General features: G+C 39.9%; 3 protein-coding genes across 3 annotated transcripts; 1 reads left to right on the forward strand and 2 right to left on the reverse strand.

Moving 5' to 3' along the window:
- Window positions 1-1506: 1506 nt before the first annotated feature.
- On the reverse strand, window positions 1507-6532 carry selenos (selenoprotein S). The gene is made up of 6 exons (XM_083901201.1): window positions 6305-6532; window positions 4927-5061; window positions 3539-3645; window positions 3358-3447; window positions 2532-2625; window positions 1507-2392 (listed from the first exon to the last, which is right to left on the reverse strand). The coding sequence occupies exons 1-6, from the start codon at window positions 6402-6404 to the stop codon at window positions 2313-2315; spliced, it is 606 nt and encodes a 201-aa protein (XP_083757327.1). The 5' UTR covers window positions 6405-6532; the 3' UTR covers window positions 1507-2312.
- A 475-nt stretch (window positions 6533-7007) lies between these two features.
- Window positions 7008-12052, reverse strand: snrpa1 (small nuclear ribonucleoprotein polypeptide A'). Its single transcript, XM_083900453.1, has 9 exons — window positions 11890-12052; window positions 11320-11467; window positions 10936-11014; window positions 10638-10684; window positions 10440-10542; window positions 10149-10228; window positions 8825-8900; window positions 7969-8062; window positions 7008-7272 (listed from the first exon to the last, which is right to left on the reverse strand). Exons 1-9 carry the CDS (start codon window positions 11969-11971, stop codon window positions 7115-7117), a joined length of 867 nt encoding a protein of 288 aa, XP_083756579.1. The 5' UTR covers window positions 11972-12052; the 3' UTR covers window positions 7008-7114.
- Window positions 12053-13924: 1872 nt separating this feature from the next.
- LOC310936630 (tripartite motif-containing protein 16-like) lies at window positions 13925-15601 on the forward strand (the record flags this gene model as incomplete). The annotated part of the gene is made up of 1 exon (XM_083900715.1): window positions 13925-15601. One exon carries the CDS (start codon window positions 13925-13927, stop codon window positions 15599-15601), a length of 1677 nt encoding a protein of 558 aa, XP_083756841.1.
- Window positions 15602-18314: the final 2713 nt, after the last annotated feature.

The following is an 18314-nucleotide window of genomic DNA, read 5'->3' on the forward strand; positions in this document are numbered from 1 at the left end:
TCACTAACTTTTTTTGCTGAAAGCCACTTTAACATGACAACAGAGAGTGCCAGTAAACGCAGCACGCATCTTAACCTGCTCTTTAGTTTCTAGCGCCCCCACGTGGTCTTCTCCTCATTGTGTGAGCTGTTGGTTAACCACAAGTCAAATTAACCAGTTCCCCAGACCAGGTATTGGTCTCCAATTAACAAATGACTATGCTGATGAAATTGACTGTTAGACAGACTTTTCCAACAGGACGCAGAAGTTTGTAAACCACTCACTCTCCCACACCAAAGTCCACAGAGAAAACCAGTGATTTTAACATCACAGCACACAGGAGTTGTTGATCCACTGTTGCCTCCATCACTAAGTTCAAATGTCTTATTTTGTCACTTCAGTGTTTGAAATCCTTTGTTCAGATTGACCTCAGTGACACAAAGTGACCACACGAGGCAGCAGTAGACCAGCAGCTCCTGTGTCCCCGCGAGCTAAAATCACTGATTTTCTCTATGGACTTTGGTGAGGGAGAGTGAGTGGTTTACAAACTTCACTTTCATGTTGGAAAAGTCTGTCTAACAGTGAGATAAAGACGTGAACATGTGACGTAGATATCATAGACTTAAACTGACTGAGATTTTATGAACTGTGTCTTTTGTTGAACGGCTAAAATCTGTTTCTAATCTAAAATGTGTTTCTTCTCCCACGGAAAAAAACAAAAATCAGTGATGTCCACTAGATGTGGAAAAAAAACACAGCTGTAATTTTTTACAACCTTTTAACAACCTGAGAGGATGCTGAAGGAGGAAGTGAGAGGTGAAAGGTCAGAGGTCACAAAGGAAACAAAGCCGTGAAGTGATCTTCTTTATCACCTGCTCTGTTCTCACAGTGTGTGTGTGTGTGTGTTACAGGTGGGTTTGTTTGTCCGTCTGTCCTAACTTTTGACCTTTAAGTCAAACCTAACTCTCACCTAAAACCAGGTCAACTCATAAACTTGAGAACACGAGGACCAGACAAAATGTTGTACTTTATGTAAATTAGGTTGTTTTTTTTCCAATACTGTTTATGATGAGAAGTCTTACTGTCAAGTTGAAACGTTTTATTATTTCCTATCCCCCTACATTAACCCTTAACCTTAACTCTAAAATCAAGCCTTAACCCTCAAAAAGCTCTTTAAAGACACAAGGACCAGACAAGAAACATTATAAACACTATGAGATGGTGACTCATCATTATGACTCAGCATCTCATAGTTTTAACAGCATCTCATCGTTATGACTCAGCATCTCATATTTATGACAAAGTTGTGACTTATTATTATTCAAACAGGCTTCCATAGAAATGACCTGCATCAGTTCTGTGATCTGTGGAGTTAAAAACATCTAATCTTCCTCTAAGATTCTCATTATTATTTCCCAGCAGAGTTTCTTTTGTAGCTCGAGGCTAAAATAAATAAATACATAAGAATCCAATAAACCCCGGTTTGATTGTGTCAGAATAGATTTAATCGGTTAAATGAGCAGCAGGTTTGTTTCTGTCTCCGATCAAGCAGTGGAACATTAAAGGCCTGAAGGCAGATGCTGAAGTTTGATTCTTTTTGGATGGAAAAATGAAAACATGGTGTTTGTTTGTGAACTTTTCTTTTCTTCATCTCTGTCAGAAATCCTCCTCAAACACCAGGACTTCTCTCTTCAGTACAGACAAACGACACGAAATAATAACTTCATGTCGACAAACAACTAATAACAGGACGAACTGATGATGCAACTTTAAAACACAAGAAAACATTCACTAAGAAAATAAAAGCTGTATTTATATATTAAAAAACGTAAAAACAAAAGGCCAAAAATCAAATGTGTGAAAAAAGATATGCAATTATTTAGAAGCCAGTAAAATCAAGAGAGATTTTACCCAAATTATTTTTTATTTAGATTGTGTTAATGATGATTGTACCCTTTGTAATTGACATCCTATGACATCATAGCCCCGCCCCTCCAGCGACAGCTGCTGTCATAGAAACTGGTGTTAAAACAGACGAGGAAGCACACAGACTGTGAAATTCATCAGTCACACCTGCAGGTGGCACACCTTTTACAGGAATGACGTCATGACAAGCTTAAACTCCACCGCTCACTGAAACTTTAAAAGGCATAATTCAACATTTTTGTGTTACGTTTGAAGCGGACGAAAAAAGTGAACGTGATAAAAATATATAAGAAGAGCAGGTGGTCGGTGACGTCGTCAGCTTATTTCAGCCAGTCGCGTGTGCACAATGAGAAGGTCAGAGGTCAAAGGTCACACGTAGACCCCAGCACATCTGACCTTCTTTAACCTCATCCACCAGAGGACGGTCCTCTCCTGCCGGGTCTCCACACGCAAGAAGCTCCTCCATCTCCGGTTAGAGGGTTGTAGTCTGAAACACAAACATGTTATTAAGTGACTTAAAAAATATCTAATACATTTGATGATTATTAAACACTCATGTCACTCAACACACAGAGATATAATATCCAGTGTTTGGTTGTTGATAAAGGTCAGAAACAGGATCATACCTGTGCTGCGGAGCGGCCTCTTCTCCGTCTTTGGCTTTACTGATGCTGATGCTGATGCTGATGCTGATGATGATGAAGTCACATCTTCACTGTTCTGTAAACAAACACAAGTAAACGCACTCACTCTCAATCTCTGACTTCATGTAACACTATGTTAGAGGAGGAGCTGCAGCGGAACAACGTCACAGTGATGAGCGCAAAAAGGAATTTGCCTTGTAACAGGAGGGTTGCTGATTTGAATCCCCAACAGTTTAAGGGTTCAAAGCTAATCTTTAAATCTTTAAATGTTGATTTGACCACAGCTCCAGGGGAACATTGACTTTACTCTTAGTGAAGGCTTGTTTCAAAAAGAGATTAAAACTTGTGGCGCCCCCTAGAGGGAGGGAGATCATTTTTTTACACCATTGATTTTTTTTCTGATACTATGTATCATATCGGGCTAATCCCTAACTTTCTTCTTCTTCTAATAATAATGATAATGATAATAATAATAATAAATAGTAGTAATATAATCATTTCCATCAGGCTGTTCACAGTTGTAATGCTGCCCTCTACAGTTGTGTAAGTGTGTACAGTTGTAAAGTGCTTTATTACAGTTCTTCTCCCAGCAGACTCTAAAGTTACTAATGTAACCTGTGACATTTCTGGTGTTTAAAACGTTCTTTCATTCAATCAATCTCTGGTTTTCATTTTAGTCTTTTATGGGAATGTTATTTCACAAGTGAGACTGATTTTAAATTGAAGAAGACTGTGATAATAATAATAATAATAATAATGGATGAAAAGATTGAAGATTAAGTTGCAGGTGATTCAGCAGGAAACTCACTGTAGAAAGTTTGGCAGCTCCTTTGTAACTCTTTCCCTGCTGAAGACTCTCCCACACCTCAATCTTCTGCTGCCTCTTCTCTTCTTCATGCTGTTGATGAGGAAACAGAGTTCAGCTCTGACACGCACGCACACGCACACGCACACACACTCACACACACACACCAGCCACTTCTCTGTACCTGTCTCTGTTTCTCTTTAAAAATGGCCGCCTTGGCGTCCAGCTCCTCCTGCATCTTTCTGCGAGCAGCTTCCATGGCCTCATGTCGTCTTTCCACAGCACCAACATCTACACACACACACACACACACAGTATCTTTGTAGAATAAATCACGACGTCATCATCTGATCACACTCATTTGTTCCAATTATGACGCTTTTGTCGATGTGTGAAGCTGCCCCCGTGAAAAAGAGGTTAATTTCAAGAGTGTGTCTTTTTGTAAGACTCTATAGTTGGTGTAAAAGTATTGTTAATAAATGTCTTACAATAACACATAATAGTCATAATATAAAATGTAACTTTTTTTTGTTTTTCAAAACGCCATGGGCCGCCCGAGAGGTCCTACCACCGGGTTTAACAGGTTTTCTGGGGGAAACTCTGAATTGTGTATATTTTTGCATCATATTCATAATAATAAAAATAATTATAATAATAAAAAACATCTTAAAAGATAAAATTGCCGCCAACAGAGACACAAGGACAAGGACAGACCTCAGATTTTTTCCACTTTAACAAAAGACTTGTAATAAAATGAGTTTAACGATATCTACGTCACATGATCACGTCTTTATCTCACTGTTAGACAGACTTTTCCTCGTGTAAACTGAAGTTTGTGAACCACTCACTCCCCCACACCAAACCTCATAGAGAAAATCAGTGATTTTAGCTCTCAGGGACACAGGAGCTGCTGGTCTAATGCTGCCTCGTGTGGTCACTTTGTGTCACTGAGGTTAATCTACAACAAAGGTTTTTTAATGCCAGGTTAAGGCAGAAAATAAGACATTTGAACTCAGTGATGGAGGCAGCAGTGGATCAACAACTCCTGTGTGTTGTGATGTGTGTATGGACTTTGGTGTGGGAGAGTGAGTGGTTTACAAACCACAGTTTCCTGTTGGAGAAGTCTGTCTAACAGTCGATTTCATCGGCTGAGACACTTGTTAATTGGCTAAAGTCTGTTTCTCAGCCTGGTTCTCAGCAGCAGGGGGATCACAGCTTAGACTGGGTGTCAGCATCTCATACAAACAAACCTCAACTATCTCTTTAACACCATTAAATGTCTCTGATGTATTATTTCACTAAACTCTGATTAGGCTTATGTCATAATAATGGCATTAATAAAAGGCATTCAATCATTCATCACAAACAAATGAATGACAGTTCAATTTGAAGCAGCTGCATGTGAGAGACAAAAGTGGCAACGACCAACATTAAGTGCGTCACAGTCACTGATAATAAAAGCGTGGATTATATTATTAATATTATTATTGGATTATCATTCCCAGATCCTGCTGGTTGATGCTAAAAGAAGGAGCTGAAAACAAAGCTTCTTGTTTTCAAACACATGCTCACCCTGTGGTGTTGACGCGGTGTCAGCGCTGTGTTGACTTTGGCTGGATCTCTTCTTGCTCAGGTACTGGACGAGCAGGTAAATGAGCACAGAGAGGAGCAGCAGGTACCAGCCGTACTGAGACAGAAGCTCACCTGCTGTGGTGTGTGAGAACAAACATGTGACGGAGTCAGAGGATTTGTTTTGATAGAATAAAAAGAAAACATATTTATGATGTAAAATGAAAGTAAAGAAATATCAGAAACATAGACACACAAGATAATTGATTGATTACTAAATTAATCTTCAACTGATTTTATAATCAATAAATTGGATTGAATGTAGTTTTTTAATAATTCAAACCAGTTTATGTGATTTTTCAGCTTCTTAAATGTGAATATTTTCTGGTGTCTTTTCTCCATAAAACAAAGAAATAATTCAAACTGAATCATTTTGGTTTGTGGACAAAAACAAGACATTTCAGTACATCGTCATTTCCAGGTTTGACAAACACCGAACAATTTATCAATTAATTGAGAAAATCATCAGCAGAGTAACTGATTATGAACAATAATATTAAGTGGCGGGCTGATAAATCTGGGAGGAACTAACCTTTAAAACTATAAAAACGGTCGATGATATGGATGAAATGTTTGGTGTATTTGAGTCAGGAGGCTTTCAGGAGTTCCAACATTTAAATTTGTATAAAAACGGTTGTGAATTTACAGATAAGTAACAGTTTTAAAATCACCCTCGTCCTGATTTTTAAAAACAAAACAAAACTCCTCAGCAGAGTTTTAACAATGGTTTGACCCGAACTACCTGTGCTTTTAGGTGATTTTAAGAAAAACTACGAAAATGAAAACATCACAGAGGGTGAGACAACAATCACAGCAACGTTTTTGAACTGTGGGCAGGAGAAGAGTTTGTTTAGAGTGTTTAGTGATTATTTTCATGGACCTCAGCTAGAGTGTGCGTGACATCGTCATCGGTTGTTTATAACCCGTAATGTGGATCAAAACGCTGGTTTACGTGAGAAAAGTCTTCAGTCTTGTGACTCGTTTGATGTTTCAACCACGTATGATGACACTGTGAGGCTCCAAATTGGGCTGGACTGTGATCCGGGTTTTTTTTTCGGTCGTTTCCCATTCGTGTGTATGTGGAAATTCTTCGCAGGTTTTTGTCGCCATGGTTACTCAAAAACGCACAGAGAGGCCATAGCAGATATTCCCCAATCGAACCGCACGTTTAGATAGTAAGATAGCAAGAAAACCGAAGAACGCTGAAGCTGTCGTCGTTTGCTAAGCGGCTAAATTAACCGTGCTAACTAGCCTGCTGAAGCTAACAGTAAATAAACACAGTGACAGTGTGAGTGAGTGTCGACGTGGTGTAGCAGTTTACCCATCATGCTCAGCGAGCTCAGGTCCTGGTTCTTTGGCGGGTTTGTTTCCACCGTATAGGTGTCGTCATCAGTGATCTCGACTCCGTCATCTCCGTCCATGACGTCACCCAACGGCAGCGAACAGTCCTTGTTTATCTGGTTAACGCGGTAAACGTCGAGCTGCTGTCTTTGGTTTAGTTGTTGGTGGTCAGCACAGACGTGTCCGCCATCTTTGACAGACACAAATAGATGACGTGTTTTCTTTGAACTCGTCGAGCTTCTTCTTCTGTGGCGTCCTAAGCGGCAGTTCGCACACTGGCGCCCCCTGCAGGAGCAATGGAACATGCGGCTTCTTCACTTCTTCCATTTTGTTGCCTGTTTCACATTAGGGGACAAATACTGAAAACAGCCGTTAAGATTTTTAGATCTTATTCAAACTGTCATATTATATATATATATATTATATGTTCCATTTTATTGTTACTTGTATGTTTTGTTCTTTAAGGTGTTTTATTGAGTGTTTTAAACATGATGTATTTTTGTTGTAGCCTCCCACCAAATGGATTTGTTTGAATTTAGATAATTTAATTTTAATTTATTTTTTACACGCATCAGAAAAGCAGCAAGCGGCGTGGCCTGTCCTTATTGGCAAAGTATCGCCAGTATAACATCTTTCTAATATATATATATAAAAACAAGATCATGTGTCACAATAATATTCAAAATCTGTTTAATGTCATTTTACAAAATAAAAAACAACCCTGGTCAACATGATCAACTAAAACAACGACAATGAAAAGAGAAAACAAGTGAAATGTTTCCCGGGTCAATCAGGAGCCGTTCACATGAGGCTCTTCATCCATGTCTTCATCTTCAGCTCCCTCATTCGTGTTCTCACCAGCTTCTCCTCCTCCCCCCATGTGAGTCTCCATCTGTTCACCCTCTTCTTCTTCCTCTTCCTCCTCTTCCTCCTCCACCATCCCAGCATCTGACATCAAACATAAATAGATTTGTTAATATAAGTCCATCTGTAGAAATGTAAGGAAAACTATCACAGGGTCTCTGCAGGTTTCAACACATCAAATTTAAGACTTTTTAAGACCATAATGAATAACATTTAAGACCCATTTCACATTAATAATGGCGTGCACAGCAAACTAGCTAGTGATGCTCGATAAATTCTCACAGCACAGGTGGCCTAATTTAGTTCCATGTTGTAATTATGTTATCGCATCCTCAAAAATCTAAAACATTTCAAAGCGAGACTGAAGGTTGAACGTTATTAGATTTTTAAGACCTTTTAGGAGATTTTAGGAGAATTTTAGACATTTTAAGGCCTTAAATTCTAATTATTGGATTTAAGACTTTAACACCCCACGGATACCCTGTATCAGGGCCACATGAAATGTTATTTTATGAAAGAACGTAAGAAAATAAAAAATAACAGTATGAATCCTGAGATTAAAGAAAACAATTCTGAGATTAAAGTCAGAATCCTGAGATTAAATGAGATTTCTGAGATAAAATTTAGATTCTCATACCGAGAAATTAATCAAAACCAGACCAAAACCTGTGGCCAAATAAATCACGAGTTTTGTACCAAATTATATTCACATCACCATGACAACCACACTTCAAAGGAAGGACAAAAACCCCCAGCACTGTCCCTTTCACCAGCACTGACCTTGTCTGAGCTCTCGGCCTGGGATCTGACCGGCCTGCAGCATCCCCCTCAGCCGCTCCACCTCGGCCAGAGACGACGCGTTGGCGATGGCCATCTGTGACAAACACATTTTCAACAGTTAATTTATTTATCTGGATGTTAAAACATCATGTGACAAGGTTTGTCTCATTCATACACTAACACGTCACATATTTTCACATTCTTTTTCACATGCATACAATCATGGTGGTTTATTTTGGGCCACAAGGGGGAGCTGCATCTTCACAGTCGGATTTTTAATGACCTTACGGAAGATTCTGGTGCAGAGAAATTTTAAAGCTGACATTTTTCCAACAATAAAACAATATTAAAGACTTCATATTAAATCTAAATTATCTTGGTTGGATAATTTTTTCTAACCCTCGAAATACCCTGCCTGCGTCTCACGTCGTCTGCTTAAAAAAAAGTAGGTCTTGGTTTTGCTTCACGCGAACCAAATGCAGAAATGGACAACATCACAGGGCATTGTGGGTAAACGCAACCAAAACAAACGTGTGTAGAACGACAGCAGGAGAAATGTCTTTTGAATCCAGCATTTGTGACGTACGTTCACATCAAACTAAATAAAAAGAACAGTTAGCGCCATGTTTTGTTCTTATGCGGTGGAGACGCTAGTTGCCGTGCATGAAGCAACAGATGAGACACTTTTGTTCTTCGTGTTTGTCTATTAATGTTTCAGGGGGAAATGTGGAGAAAATTGACTTCAGTCAGTTAATATGTACATTTTTTTCCCTAAAAGAGGATAATTGAGGCATGAGATTGTAAATGTTCTCATGTTAACAGCCCAAAAAGCTCGTAGCAGTGATTTTAAGTCAACCTTGACGGCTTCCACGTCAGCTTGAGACGGCCCCGTCTTCTTCTTCTCAAGCTGTGCTGCTGCACCAGGCGTGAACCTGAAAAGGGGGGAAAAACAGACTTACATTAGAAAAGCATACATGACAGCGGCTTCTCTCAACCAGTGTAGTCGATCTCAAGTGTAGTATCTTTTCTTAAGTCAAATATTCTGATGGGTTGTCCAGAGACAGCAGTCCTGAGCAGCACTGTGGTCAAAGCTCCTGGCCTCAGGTCATGAGTTTCTGCTCAATATTAAAATCTATATTGTTTCTCTTCGAATCAAATTATTTGTGGAATATTTGTACATTTACAGCATATTTTTAGTTCTTTAGGCTCTGAGCTTCAACACATTCACTCAAACATACCACAGAGACAGCGTTTTACGAAATACTGTCGATTAAAAGTAATTTCAGTGTCAGTGTAAAATGACGAGATATCAGAAATGTTGCCTCTAAGGTCGCTTAACGCACATGAAACCAAACGTAAACACATACAGACGTAATTTTCCTTTCCATCTTTTCCTGAAACAATGTTGGTGTTTACTGGGGAATTCTGTCTGGGCGTGGCCTAAAGCTACAATCTGTAAATCCGACAGAGCCTTACCAATACATCTCACCCACTTTTGCCAAAGCTACACCCCACAAAATACAGAAATCTGTCTGTTGATTCCAGCTCCACCTTCTCCGTCATTTTCTTCCTCACATGTTGACACATGCTAACTTACTTCTTACAAAACTCATGTATCTGTACTTTACTTTGTTATTTATATTTCTAGCAGCTTGTACTTTTACTCCAACTCTCCGTTACTCATTACTGATAATCAGTTTTTTTTTGTTTGTTTTTTAAATCTTTAAAAAAAGTTTGTGACTTTTCTTAAATGTGAATATTTTCTAGTTTCTGTGAATTTTCAGCTTCTTAAATGTGAATATTATCTGGTTACTTTGCTCTATAAAACAAAGAAATCATTCAAACTGAATCAAAACATTTGAGAAACATAATTTCCAGGTTTGACAAAAACATTTTCTGGACCAAAGACTAATTGATTAATGAAGAAAACAACGAATGGATGAATATATTATGAGGTGCAGTCTTACCGTTTTAAGTGAATGTGCTAATGCAAAGAGACTCAGGAACAAAAATATTTATAAACTGAAGATGATTTGTGATTTAAAAAAACTTTTGAAGCCAATCCATGTATTTTTGTTTTTGTTCATTTACTGCCTTTGTCTTAAGTTATTATTTCTTCTCCATCAGCCAGGATCCAGAGATTCTGAGGAGCTGCTGTCTGAAGTGGACTTTTATCTTACGTCTTTGTTCGCTTGGCAATATCCTTTGCAAGTTGAGCACCTCGTTTGCCTTTGAACATTTTCTCCGCCTCCTGGCGTTCCTATGACGATATCACACAATCAAAGTGAATGACAAAAAGCCGCGTTAATTACAGAGCCAGAGCGTCAGGGACTGAAAAATATAGCCCTGCAGGGAAAACACACAATTCGCCAAAACCCTCACTCAGCAGCGTGTAAATGAACGGTGAGAATGTTTACACTTCATCAGCAACAGTAACTGTGTCACCTTCTACTTTAACCTCTAACTCTTACCTTTTGCTTCACCTTCTGAAAGTCAAGCACACGGATCTGTGGGATTTTGTTGATGACGTAGAGCCTGTAATGCTTCTTGTTGGTCACTGGATTCCTCAACAAGCTGAAAGTTCAGTTACAATTACAAACACGTGACAATAAATCAGCACATGAGACGAGACAGTTGAGTGGACGGTTTAAAGTTGTGATAATTCAAACCTGAGGAGAGTCAACGTCTTCACTGTAGCCAGAGGATCCAGGTCACCCTGCACATGTGGAGGCACAAAACACTGTCATTAAGAAACATCCAACTATTTTCATGACAGATTAATCAATCAATTTGTGTGGTTTTTCAGCTTTTTAAATGCAAATATTTCCTCCATGTGAATTATTTTGGCCACCCGATGTGAGCTGAGAGTGGCACAGTGACCCTGTGACCCTCATGTCGAGGATAAAGTGGTAGAAGATGGATGGACTTGTACATAATAGTGAGATGAATACATGAAATGAAACCCACCAGCTCCTGAATGTTGTTGCTCGTAAGAACCAGTTCTGTCAAGCTCGGCAGCGAATGCTCCAGATTCTCACCGATGCGACTGAATAGAAAAGAAGAATTTCTTGTCATTATTGACTTTTTAGGAGTGAGTTATTTAGTTTATAAAGACTGTTTCTGTCAGTAAAAATGACCCTTTTGTTATTTACACCAGAGGATTTTAATAAAGTGGCTCTGAAACTCCTGAAATTGGTGGTGCTGAATTTATGTTCAACATTATAAATAAAAGCATTGAATAAACCAATTATGTGAGACAATACAGACTCAATAGTCCGGTTATGTTCCTGGAACAATCTTCAAGATTGCCTGAAACTAAAAAGGAATAATTGAGGAATAATCTGAACTCACCAAATCTTGTTGTTGTTCACCAGCATTGTTTTGAGTCTTTTGAGCAGAGGGAAACCGTCCAGTTTTCTGACTTCATTGTCAGACAGGTCAATAGTGTCAAATTGGTCCAGAGTCGCTCCAAGATTTTCAAGCACTGGTATTTTATAACCTGTGACATGAAGAGGAAGAAATAAACAAGAAAAAGCATAAGTGACTTTGTTTTTCAGCGAGTGATCTTTAGAAATCAGTGCAGCTGACGCCTGGGATTGAGGCCCAAAGGATCTGCTCGGACGGAGCCTAGCACATTATGCCTGGCACATAATATTCATACTTGTTTACTTTTGTTTATTCATTAGCATTCATTCACTTTGTATCTTCACTAAAACATACTTGCTAAATTATACTATTAGCTCTTATTTGTTTTAATACACAACGTTTAAATATTCACATAAACACTGACAGTGAATATGACGTTAATTAATATGACGTTTGAATGGAGGATGTAACCTGTGCTGGAGCCGCAGGATGCTAGCGTTAGCTTTGCGTTAGCCTAGCGTTAGCAGCCAGCGGCGGGAAGCCAGCAGAACTGACCTCGTAAATCGAGCTCTCTGTCTCGGACGGGGTTCGTGTACTGAGCGGCCTGTTCGATCAGCTCCGCAGATAACTTCACCATGACGACGACGACGACGACGAAACACGAGTTCAGAAACAAAACAGAGACGCCGAGAAGAACACGCTGACGATTCTGCTAATGAAGACCGGAACCTCTTTCTCGTGGATTCGTGGCTTCGGGGCTGCGTAGCGCCACCTACCGCACCGGGGGATGTAAACACATTTTTTTTTTCTCGACCTTTTCCTTCCTTCTTTTCGGTGCTTTATGGCTGCGTACCGCCACCTACCGCACCGGAGGATGCAAAACACTCTGACTGCATGAGATTATCAAAGTTAGAGACTTGTTTCTGTTCAGAGACATGTATTTATTTACATAATATTCTTTATATATTTGTTTTCTTTGTGTGTTCATATGTTCTTATTTATTAATAGTCTAAACTAAAAAAATATTATACATATATATATTTTATATATATTATATATATATATATATATAATTAAAAAAATATTATACATATATATGTATAATATTTTTTTAGTTTGGACTATTAATATACGTAATATTAATACATATATATATATATATATAAAATATAATATTGTAACACTCTCAAGTATCGAGGAGACGTGTCACCAGGTCTCGACCCTCGGATGATTATCTTTGGCGACTACTTTTCCTGTTAAGATTTTTCTGCTTGGTGGGTGGGACTTAATACTCTACCTGGTGGGGTGAATATTCAGTTTGTCAATGCGATCTGCTCCATGTAGTATGTAGTATATACGGAAGTATACCAGGGCCTGGAGGTTAAGGTTTCTGGAGTGTGATGTCACCTGTTCCTTTTATCTGCAGTGAGATGAGTCATATTCACTTCATGCTAATGGGTTCACAATAATAATTAAGAACAGACGCAGATGAGCTCAACATTCGTCCATTTTTACGGAGTGGCTAACAACGAGAAATGGCGGTGACAGAAAACCAGTGCTTGGATGCTCCAGAGATGCAGGCGCGTCTGTTCATCGGAAACACAATCTTCTACGTCCTCCAGAGGACGGGCGTTCTCCAGCGCCTGTCGAGGCAGGAGAACATCCTCCACATCAGGCGTCTGATGAATCACACAACCAAAGGCCTCAGTTTTGTTAAAGGTCACCTGCCGGACCTGAGCGAGTCCCGACAGCTGTCCAACGATGTGGTCCAGGAGCTGCAGAGGGACTATGGAGACAAGGTGAAGGACATGCTGCTGGACACGGACCCAATCGTGGAGGCCGCCGTTGTCCTCTGCCTCTACAGAAACATCAAGGTCCTGTTTGAGGAGAAAGAGCAGACGTACATGAGCAGCTGCTTCAGATGTTTGGCCTTCTCCACCATCCCCTACCTCGTCCTACTTTCAATCGGCCTGTTTTTTACCGCCAAGTATTTCTTATACGATTGATTTTGTTGTTGTTTGTCGTTGATTATACTTCGCCAAGAGAAAAAGGGAATGACCTGGAGCACAGTGTGGACATCATCTGATGTTTATAGAGATTGAACAACCAGAACGTTTCTCAGGAGGAATTCTGATGTTCTGGTCGCCAGGACAACACAAGTTTGTGCGCCTTTGATCTGAGCTCCACTTTGATTTCCAGTGGGCGACTGGAAATTCGCAGTTTTTGCGGATTTCCCAGTCAAAGTGCAAGTTCTGACGTGCGATCGATCTACGCCGACAGGTGACGATTCCGCTCATTTTCAGTAGATTAAAGGCAGAACAAAGGTTTCAAAGGTGATAAATGACTGAAAGAACATCAAAGAGACAAGAGTGTGTGACGTGCAGAGAGCGACCTGTAGCTTTCATGTTTTTACATTAAATCTAATTTTAAAAGAATCATCGCCTCACCATTTAATTTTCTTATTAGAAGACAAAGAAGAGGAAGTCACTATTGTTCTTCCTTCCTTCAGAATCTTCTCATCATTTCACATCCAGACTTCCTGTTTTTCTGCTCACATCTGAAACTTTGACTGTCGTTATCAGGAGGTGAAATGGCGCAGCGAAGAAATCAGCTGGACCGAGACAGATTCTGCTGTTCCATCTGTCTGGATCTACTGAAGGTTCCGGTGACTATTCTCTGTGGACACAGCTACTGCATGAAGTGTATTAAAAACCACTGGGACAAAGAGGAGGAGAAGAGGATCTACAGCTGCCCTCAGTGTAGAGAGACTTTCAAACGGAGGCCTAAACTGGTGAAGAACGTCATGTTAGCAGATTTAGTGGAGGAGCTGAAGAAGACTGGACCTCACGCTGCTCCTGCTGATCACTGCTATGCTGGAGCTGAAGATGTGGCCTGTGATGTCTGCACTGACAGGAAACTGAAAGCTCTCAAGTCCTGTTTGGTTTGTTTGGCCTCTTACTGTGAGGAACATCTCCAGCCTCATTATCAATCACCTCCATTAAAGAAACACAAGCTGGTGGAGCCCTCCAAGAACCTCCAGGAGAACATCTGCCCTCTTCATGATAAGATGATGGACATGTTCTGCCGCACTGATCAGCAGAGTATCTGTTATCTCTGCTCTGTGGACCAACACAAAGACCACGACACAGTCTCAGCTGTAGCAGAGAGGACGCAGAAGCAGAGAGAGCTGGAGCTGAGTCGAGAAGAAATCCAGCAGAGAGTCCAGGACATAGACAGAGACGTGAAGGTGCTTCACCAGGAGGTGGAGGACCTCACTGTCTCTGCTGATAAAGCTGAGGACGACACAGACGAGATCTTCACTGAGATATCGTGTCTCGTGCAGAAGAGAAGCTCTGACGTGAAGCATCAGATCAGATCCCAGCTGGAAACCGAGGTGAGTCGAGTCAGAGACGTTGAGGAGAAGCTTCAGCAGGAGAAGACTGAGCTGAAGAAGAGAGAAGCTGAACTGAAGCAGCTCTCACTCACACACGATCACAACCAGTTTCTCCTCAACTACGGCTCACTGTCAGCACTCAGTCCATCTACACACTCCATCAACGTCCGTCCTCTGAGACACTTTGAGGACGTGACCGAGACTGTGGCAAAGCTCAGAGGTCAACTGAAGGACGTCCTGACCGAGACGTGGACAAACATCTCACTGGCTGTGGCTGAAGTAGATGCTTTACTGACAGAACCTGAACCAAAGACCAGAGCTGAATTCTTCAGATATTCACAGGAAATCACACTGGATCCAAACACAGTACACAAACATCTGTTATTATCTGAGGGAAACAGGAAAGTGACAGTGATGAATAAAGATCAGTCTTATCCTGATCACACAGACAGATTCACTGGTTATCGTCAGGTCCTGAGTAAAGAGAGTCTGACTGGACGTTGTTACTGGGAGGTGGAGTGGACAGGAGGAAGAGTTTATGTAGCAGTGACGTACAAGAACATCAGCAGATCAGGTTCACATGAATGTGAATTTGGATACGATGATAAATCTTGGAGTTTATATTGTCACCAAGACAGGTGTCAGTTTGGTCACAACAGAATCTGGACTAAAGTCTCAGATGGTTTGTCCTCCAGAGTAGGAGTTTACCTGGACCACAGAGCAGGTCTTCTGTCCTTCTACAGAGTCTCTGACACCATGACTCTGATCCACAGAGTCCAGACCACGTTCACTCAGCCTCTCGTCGCTGGAGTCTGTTTTTATTATTATTTTTCTCCACCTGGAGCCACAGCTGAGTTGTGTAAACTCAAATAGACGTGAGTTCTTTCAGGAGCAGTGACTTTAAACTCTCTGTTTTGAACCTTGTGATTATCTTGTGTGATCATAATCAGTGAGGAGACCATTTGTTCTTGTCTTTTTCAAATATGTGAGATTTAAGTGAAACAAAGTCATTGAGGTTTAGTTGAAAAGAATCTGATAAAAAAACAAAACTTTACTCAATTGAATAAATGAAGTCAATAAATGAAGCCTCTTGTTTTCTTGTTTCAGCAGATTAAAAAAAAAATGAATAGGAGGAATGGAACTATCCATTTTGAGACATGTTTTTGCAGGTTATCCACTAGGTTTTGCAGTTTGCACTCATTGTTTTGAGAAATGCACTGACTGCTGTGCAAATGTTAACAGTGATGTGAGAAAAGCACCAAAGACTGAGAAAAACTGTAAATGCGTCACACACCGTGGGGGCGTGTCCCAATTGCCACAGGAATCGTGGACTCCTCATATGAGGCGCCGATTGTAAAGTTGCGCTAAAATAAACAGCAACTTTGAGCCACATTTAGCAAAAAAATTATAAAAAACGTGCATATCTTTTTGTGTTTTGACCAGATTTACAGGAATATTTTGTGAATTTTCAATGTTTAATCTGAAAAAAATCTTAATTTAACATAAAGTCTTAATGTTAAATATTAAATATAAATATTGAACATAACTATAAATGTTAAACATAAATATAAATATAAATGTTAAATATAAATGTTAAATCTAAATGCTAAATATACATTTAATTCATGCTGTAAATCTGGTCAAAACCAACATTAAAAAAATTCACGTTTTTTATACATGTTTTTTTTGCTAAATGTGGCAAAAAGTTGCTGTTTATTTTAGCATGCTCAACTTTACAATGGGCGCCTCATATCCTCAGGCGTTTTTGAAGGAAACATTTGAGTTTCTGTTCTTCAGGAATCTCAGCTTTGAATGACACACAGACAAGTTTGTTTGTTTTTACTCGTCTGCCATTGAGACAACAGTTGAAATAAAAGTTAGATAATACTTTAAAAGGCCACCAGAGAGCAGCACCAGACCATGTTTACTACTTACGGTTTTTGTAATCACACACACACACACACACACACACACACACACACACACACAGATGATACGTCGTACCTCCCTCTGTTCTGTGTCCTTTATCTATGTTTTTTACAACTGTGGTTATAAAAGCTACTCACACATAAATATATTAATTTCAACCATTAAACAAAAGATACCTCTGTTAAAATCTACATCAGTCTTAGTCTATGATATCTGCGTCACATGTTCACATCTTTATCTCACTGTTGGACAGGAAACTGAAGTTTGTAAAGCACTCACTCTCCCACACCAAACCCCACAGAGAGAATCAGTGATTTTAGCTCGCGGAGACACAGGAGTTGCTGGTCTACTGCTGCCTCGTGTGGTCACTTTGTGTCACTGAGGTCAATCTGAACAAATGATTTCAAACACTGAAGTGATTTGAACTTAGTGATGGAGGCAACAGTGGATCCAACAGTGGATCAACAACTCCTGTGTGCTGTGATGTTAAAATCACTGATTTTCTCTATGGACTTTGGTGTGGGAGAGTGAGTGGTTTACAAACTTCAGTTTCTAACAGTGAGATAAAGACGTGAACATGTGACGTAGATATCGTAGACTTAAACTGATGTAGACTTTATTGCCCAAGTCTTTTGTTAAGTGACTAACATTTGTTTTTCTTGATTTCACTGCAGACGAACACTATGCTTCCTGACTCTATAACCTGTCAATCAATTTGATTTAAGCTGTCATCTCTTTCACAAAAATATTGAAATAAGTTTCTCTAAGAGGCGGCGCAGTAAGATAGATAGCGAGATACTTCATTGTACACATGTTTTGGTTTTGAAATTGTCCTCCAGCACCAGCAAACTCAGGTACACTGAGAGTCTGTCCTGTATTTAAAGGCCAGATCACATGACTTCAAGCATTCAGGCTCCTCCCATTCCTGTGTCAACTGTGAGTGTTTTCTCACAGCGTGACATTTCGGAGTATTTTACACTCAGTCGCTCATCAGGGCTCCGCCCACCACACCCACCATGTACACACACTTTCACACAACCTGCTTTCACATGTACAGGCGTGAACTGCAGCCGTGTCACTTAAACACGACTAACACATGTTCTTATAACAAACTGCTTTATCATTTCATTATGATGTTTCATCAAGAGAATTGTTTCATGTTATCGTGACATGTTTCGCCTCATTCTGAGATTTATCGCGTTATTGTCGATGTTACATCACCGTCTTCATTGTCTTAACTTGGCACCGTTCTGTTTAACACAACCTTTGATCTAATGTGTCGACGACTGGAAAGACAAACAACAAACAAGCGTGACGTCATCACATGGAAGCTTAATGACAGCACAAACACGGCCATGCATGAAGGACAAATATTTTCTGCCGTGGCAAGATCAACCTCGACATGTCCAGATTAAAATTGGAATATCATGTCCAGATTAAAGTCTACATATGAGATTTAAAGGGACACTGTGTAGTATTTATGGGTTTATATGACCCAAAATCCACTTTTTTATACATATTATGTGCTCCTGCATTGTCTAGTCGCTGTATAATAGTTTTTGTTTCATTTTCGTAGTGTTTCAAAAAGTCATGTAAAATAACATGGTCGCGGACCGCGGTTGCATAGCCACTGTTAGCAGAGAGACGCCATGTTTCT

The sequence above is a fragment of the Microchirus variegatus genome, assembly GCF_963457635.1.
Source record: "Microchirus variegatus genome assembly, chromosome: 14".
Taxonomy (NCBI): Eukaryota; Metazoa; Chordata; class Actinopteri; order Pleuronectiformes; family Soleidae; genus Microchirus; species Microchirus variegatus.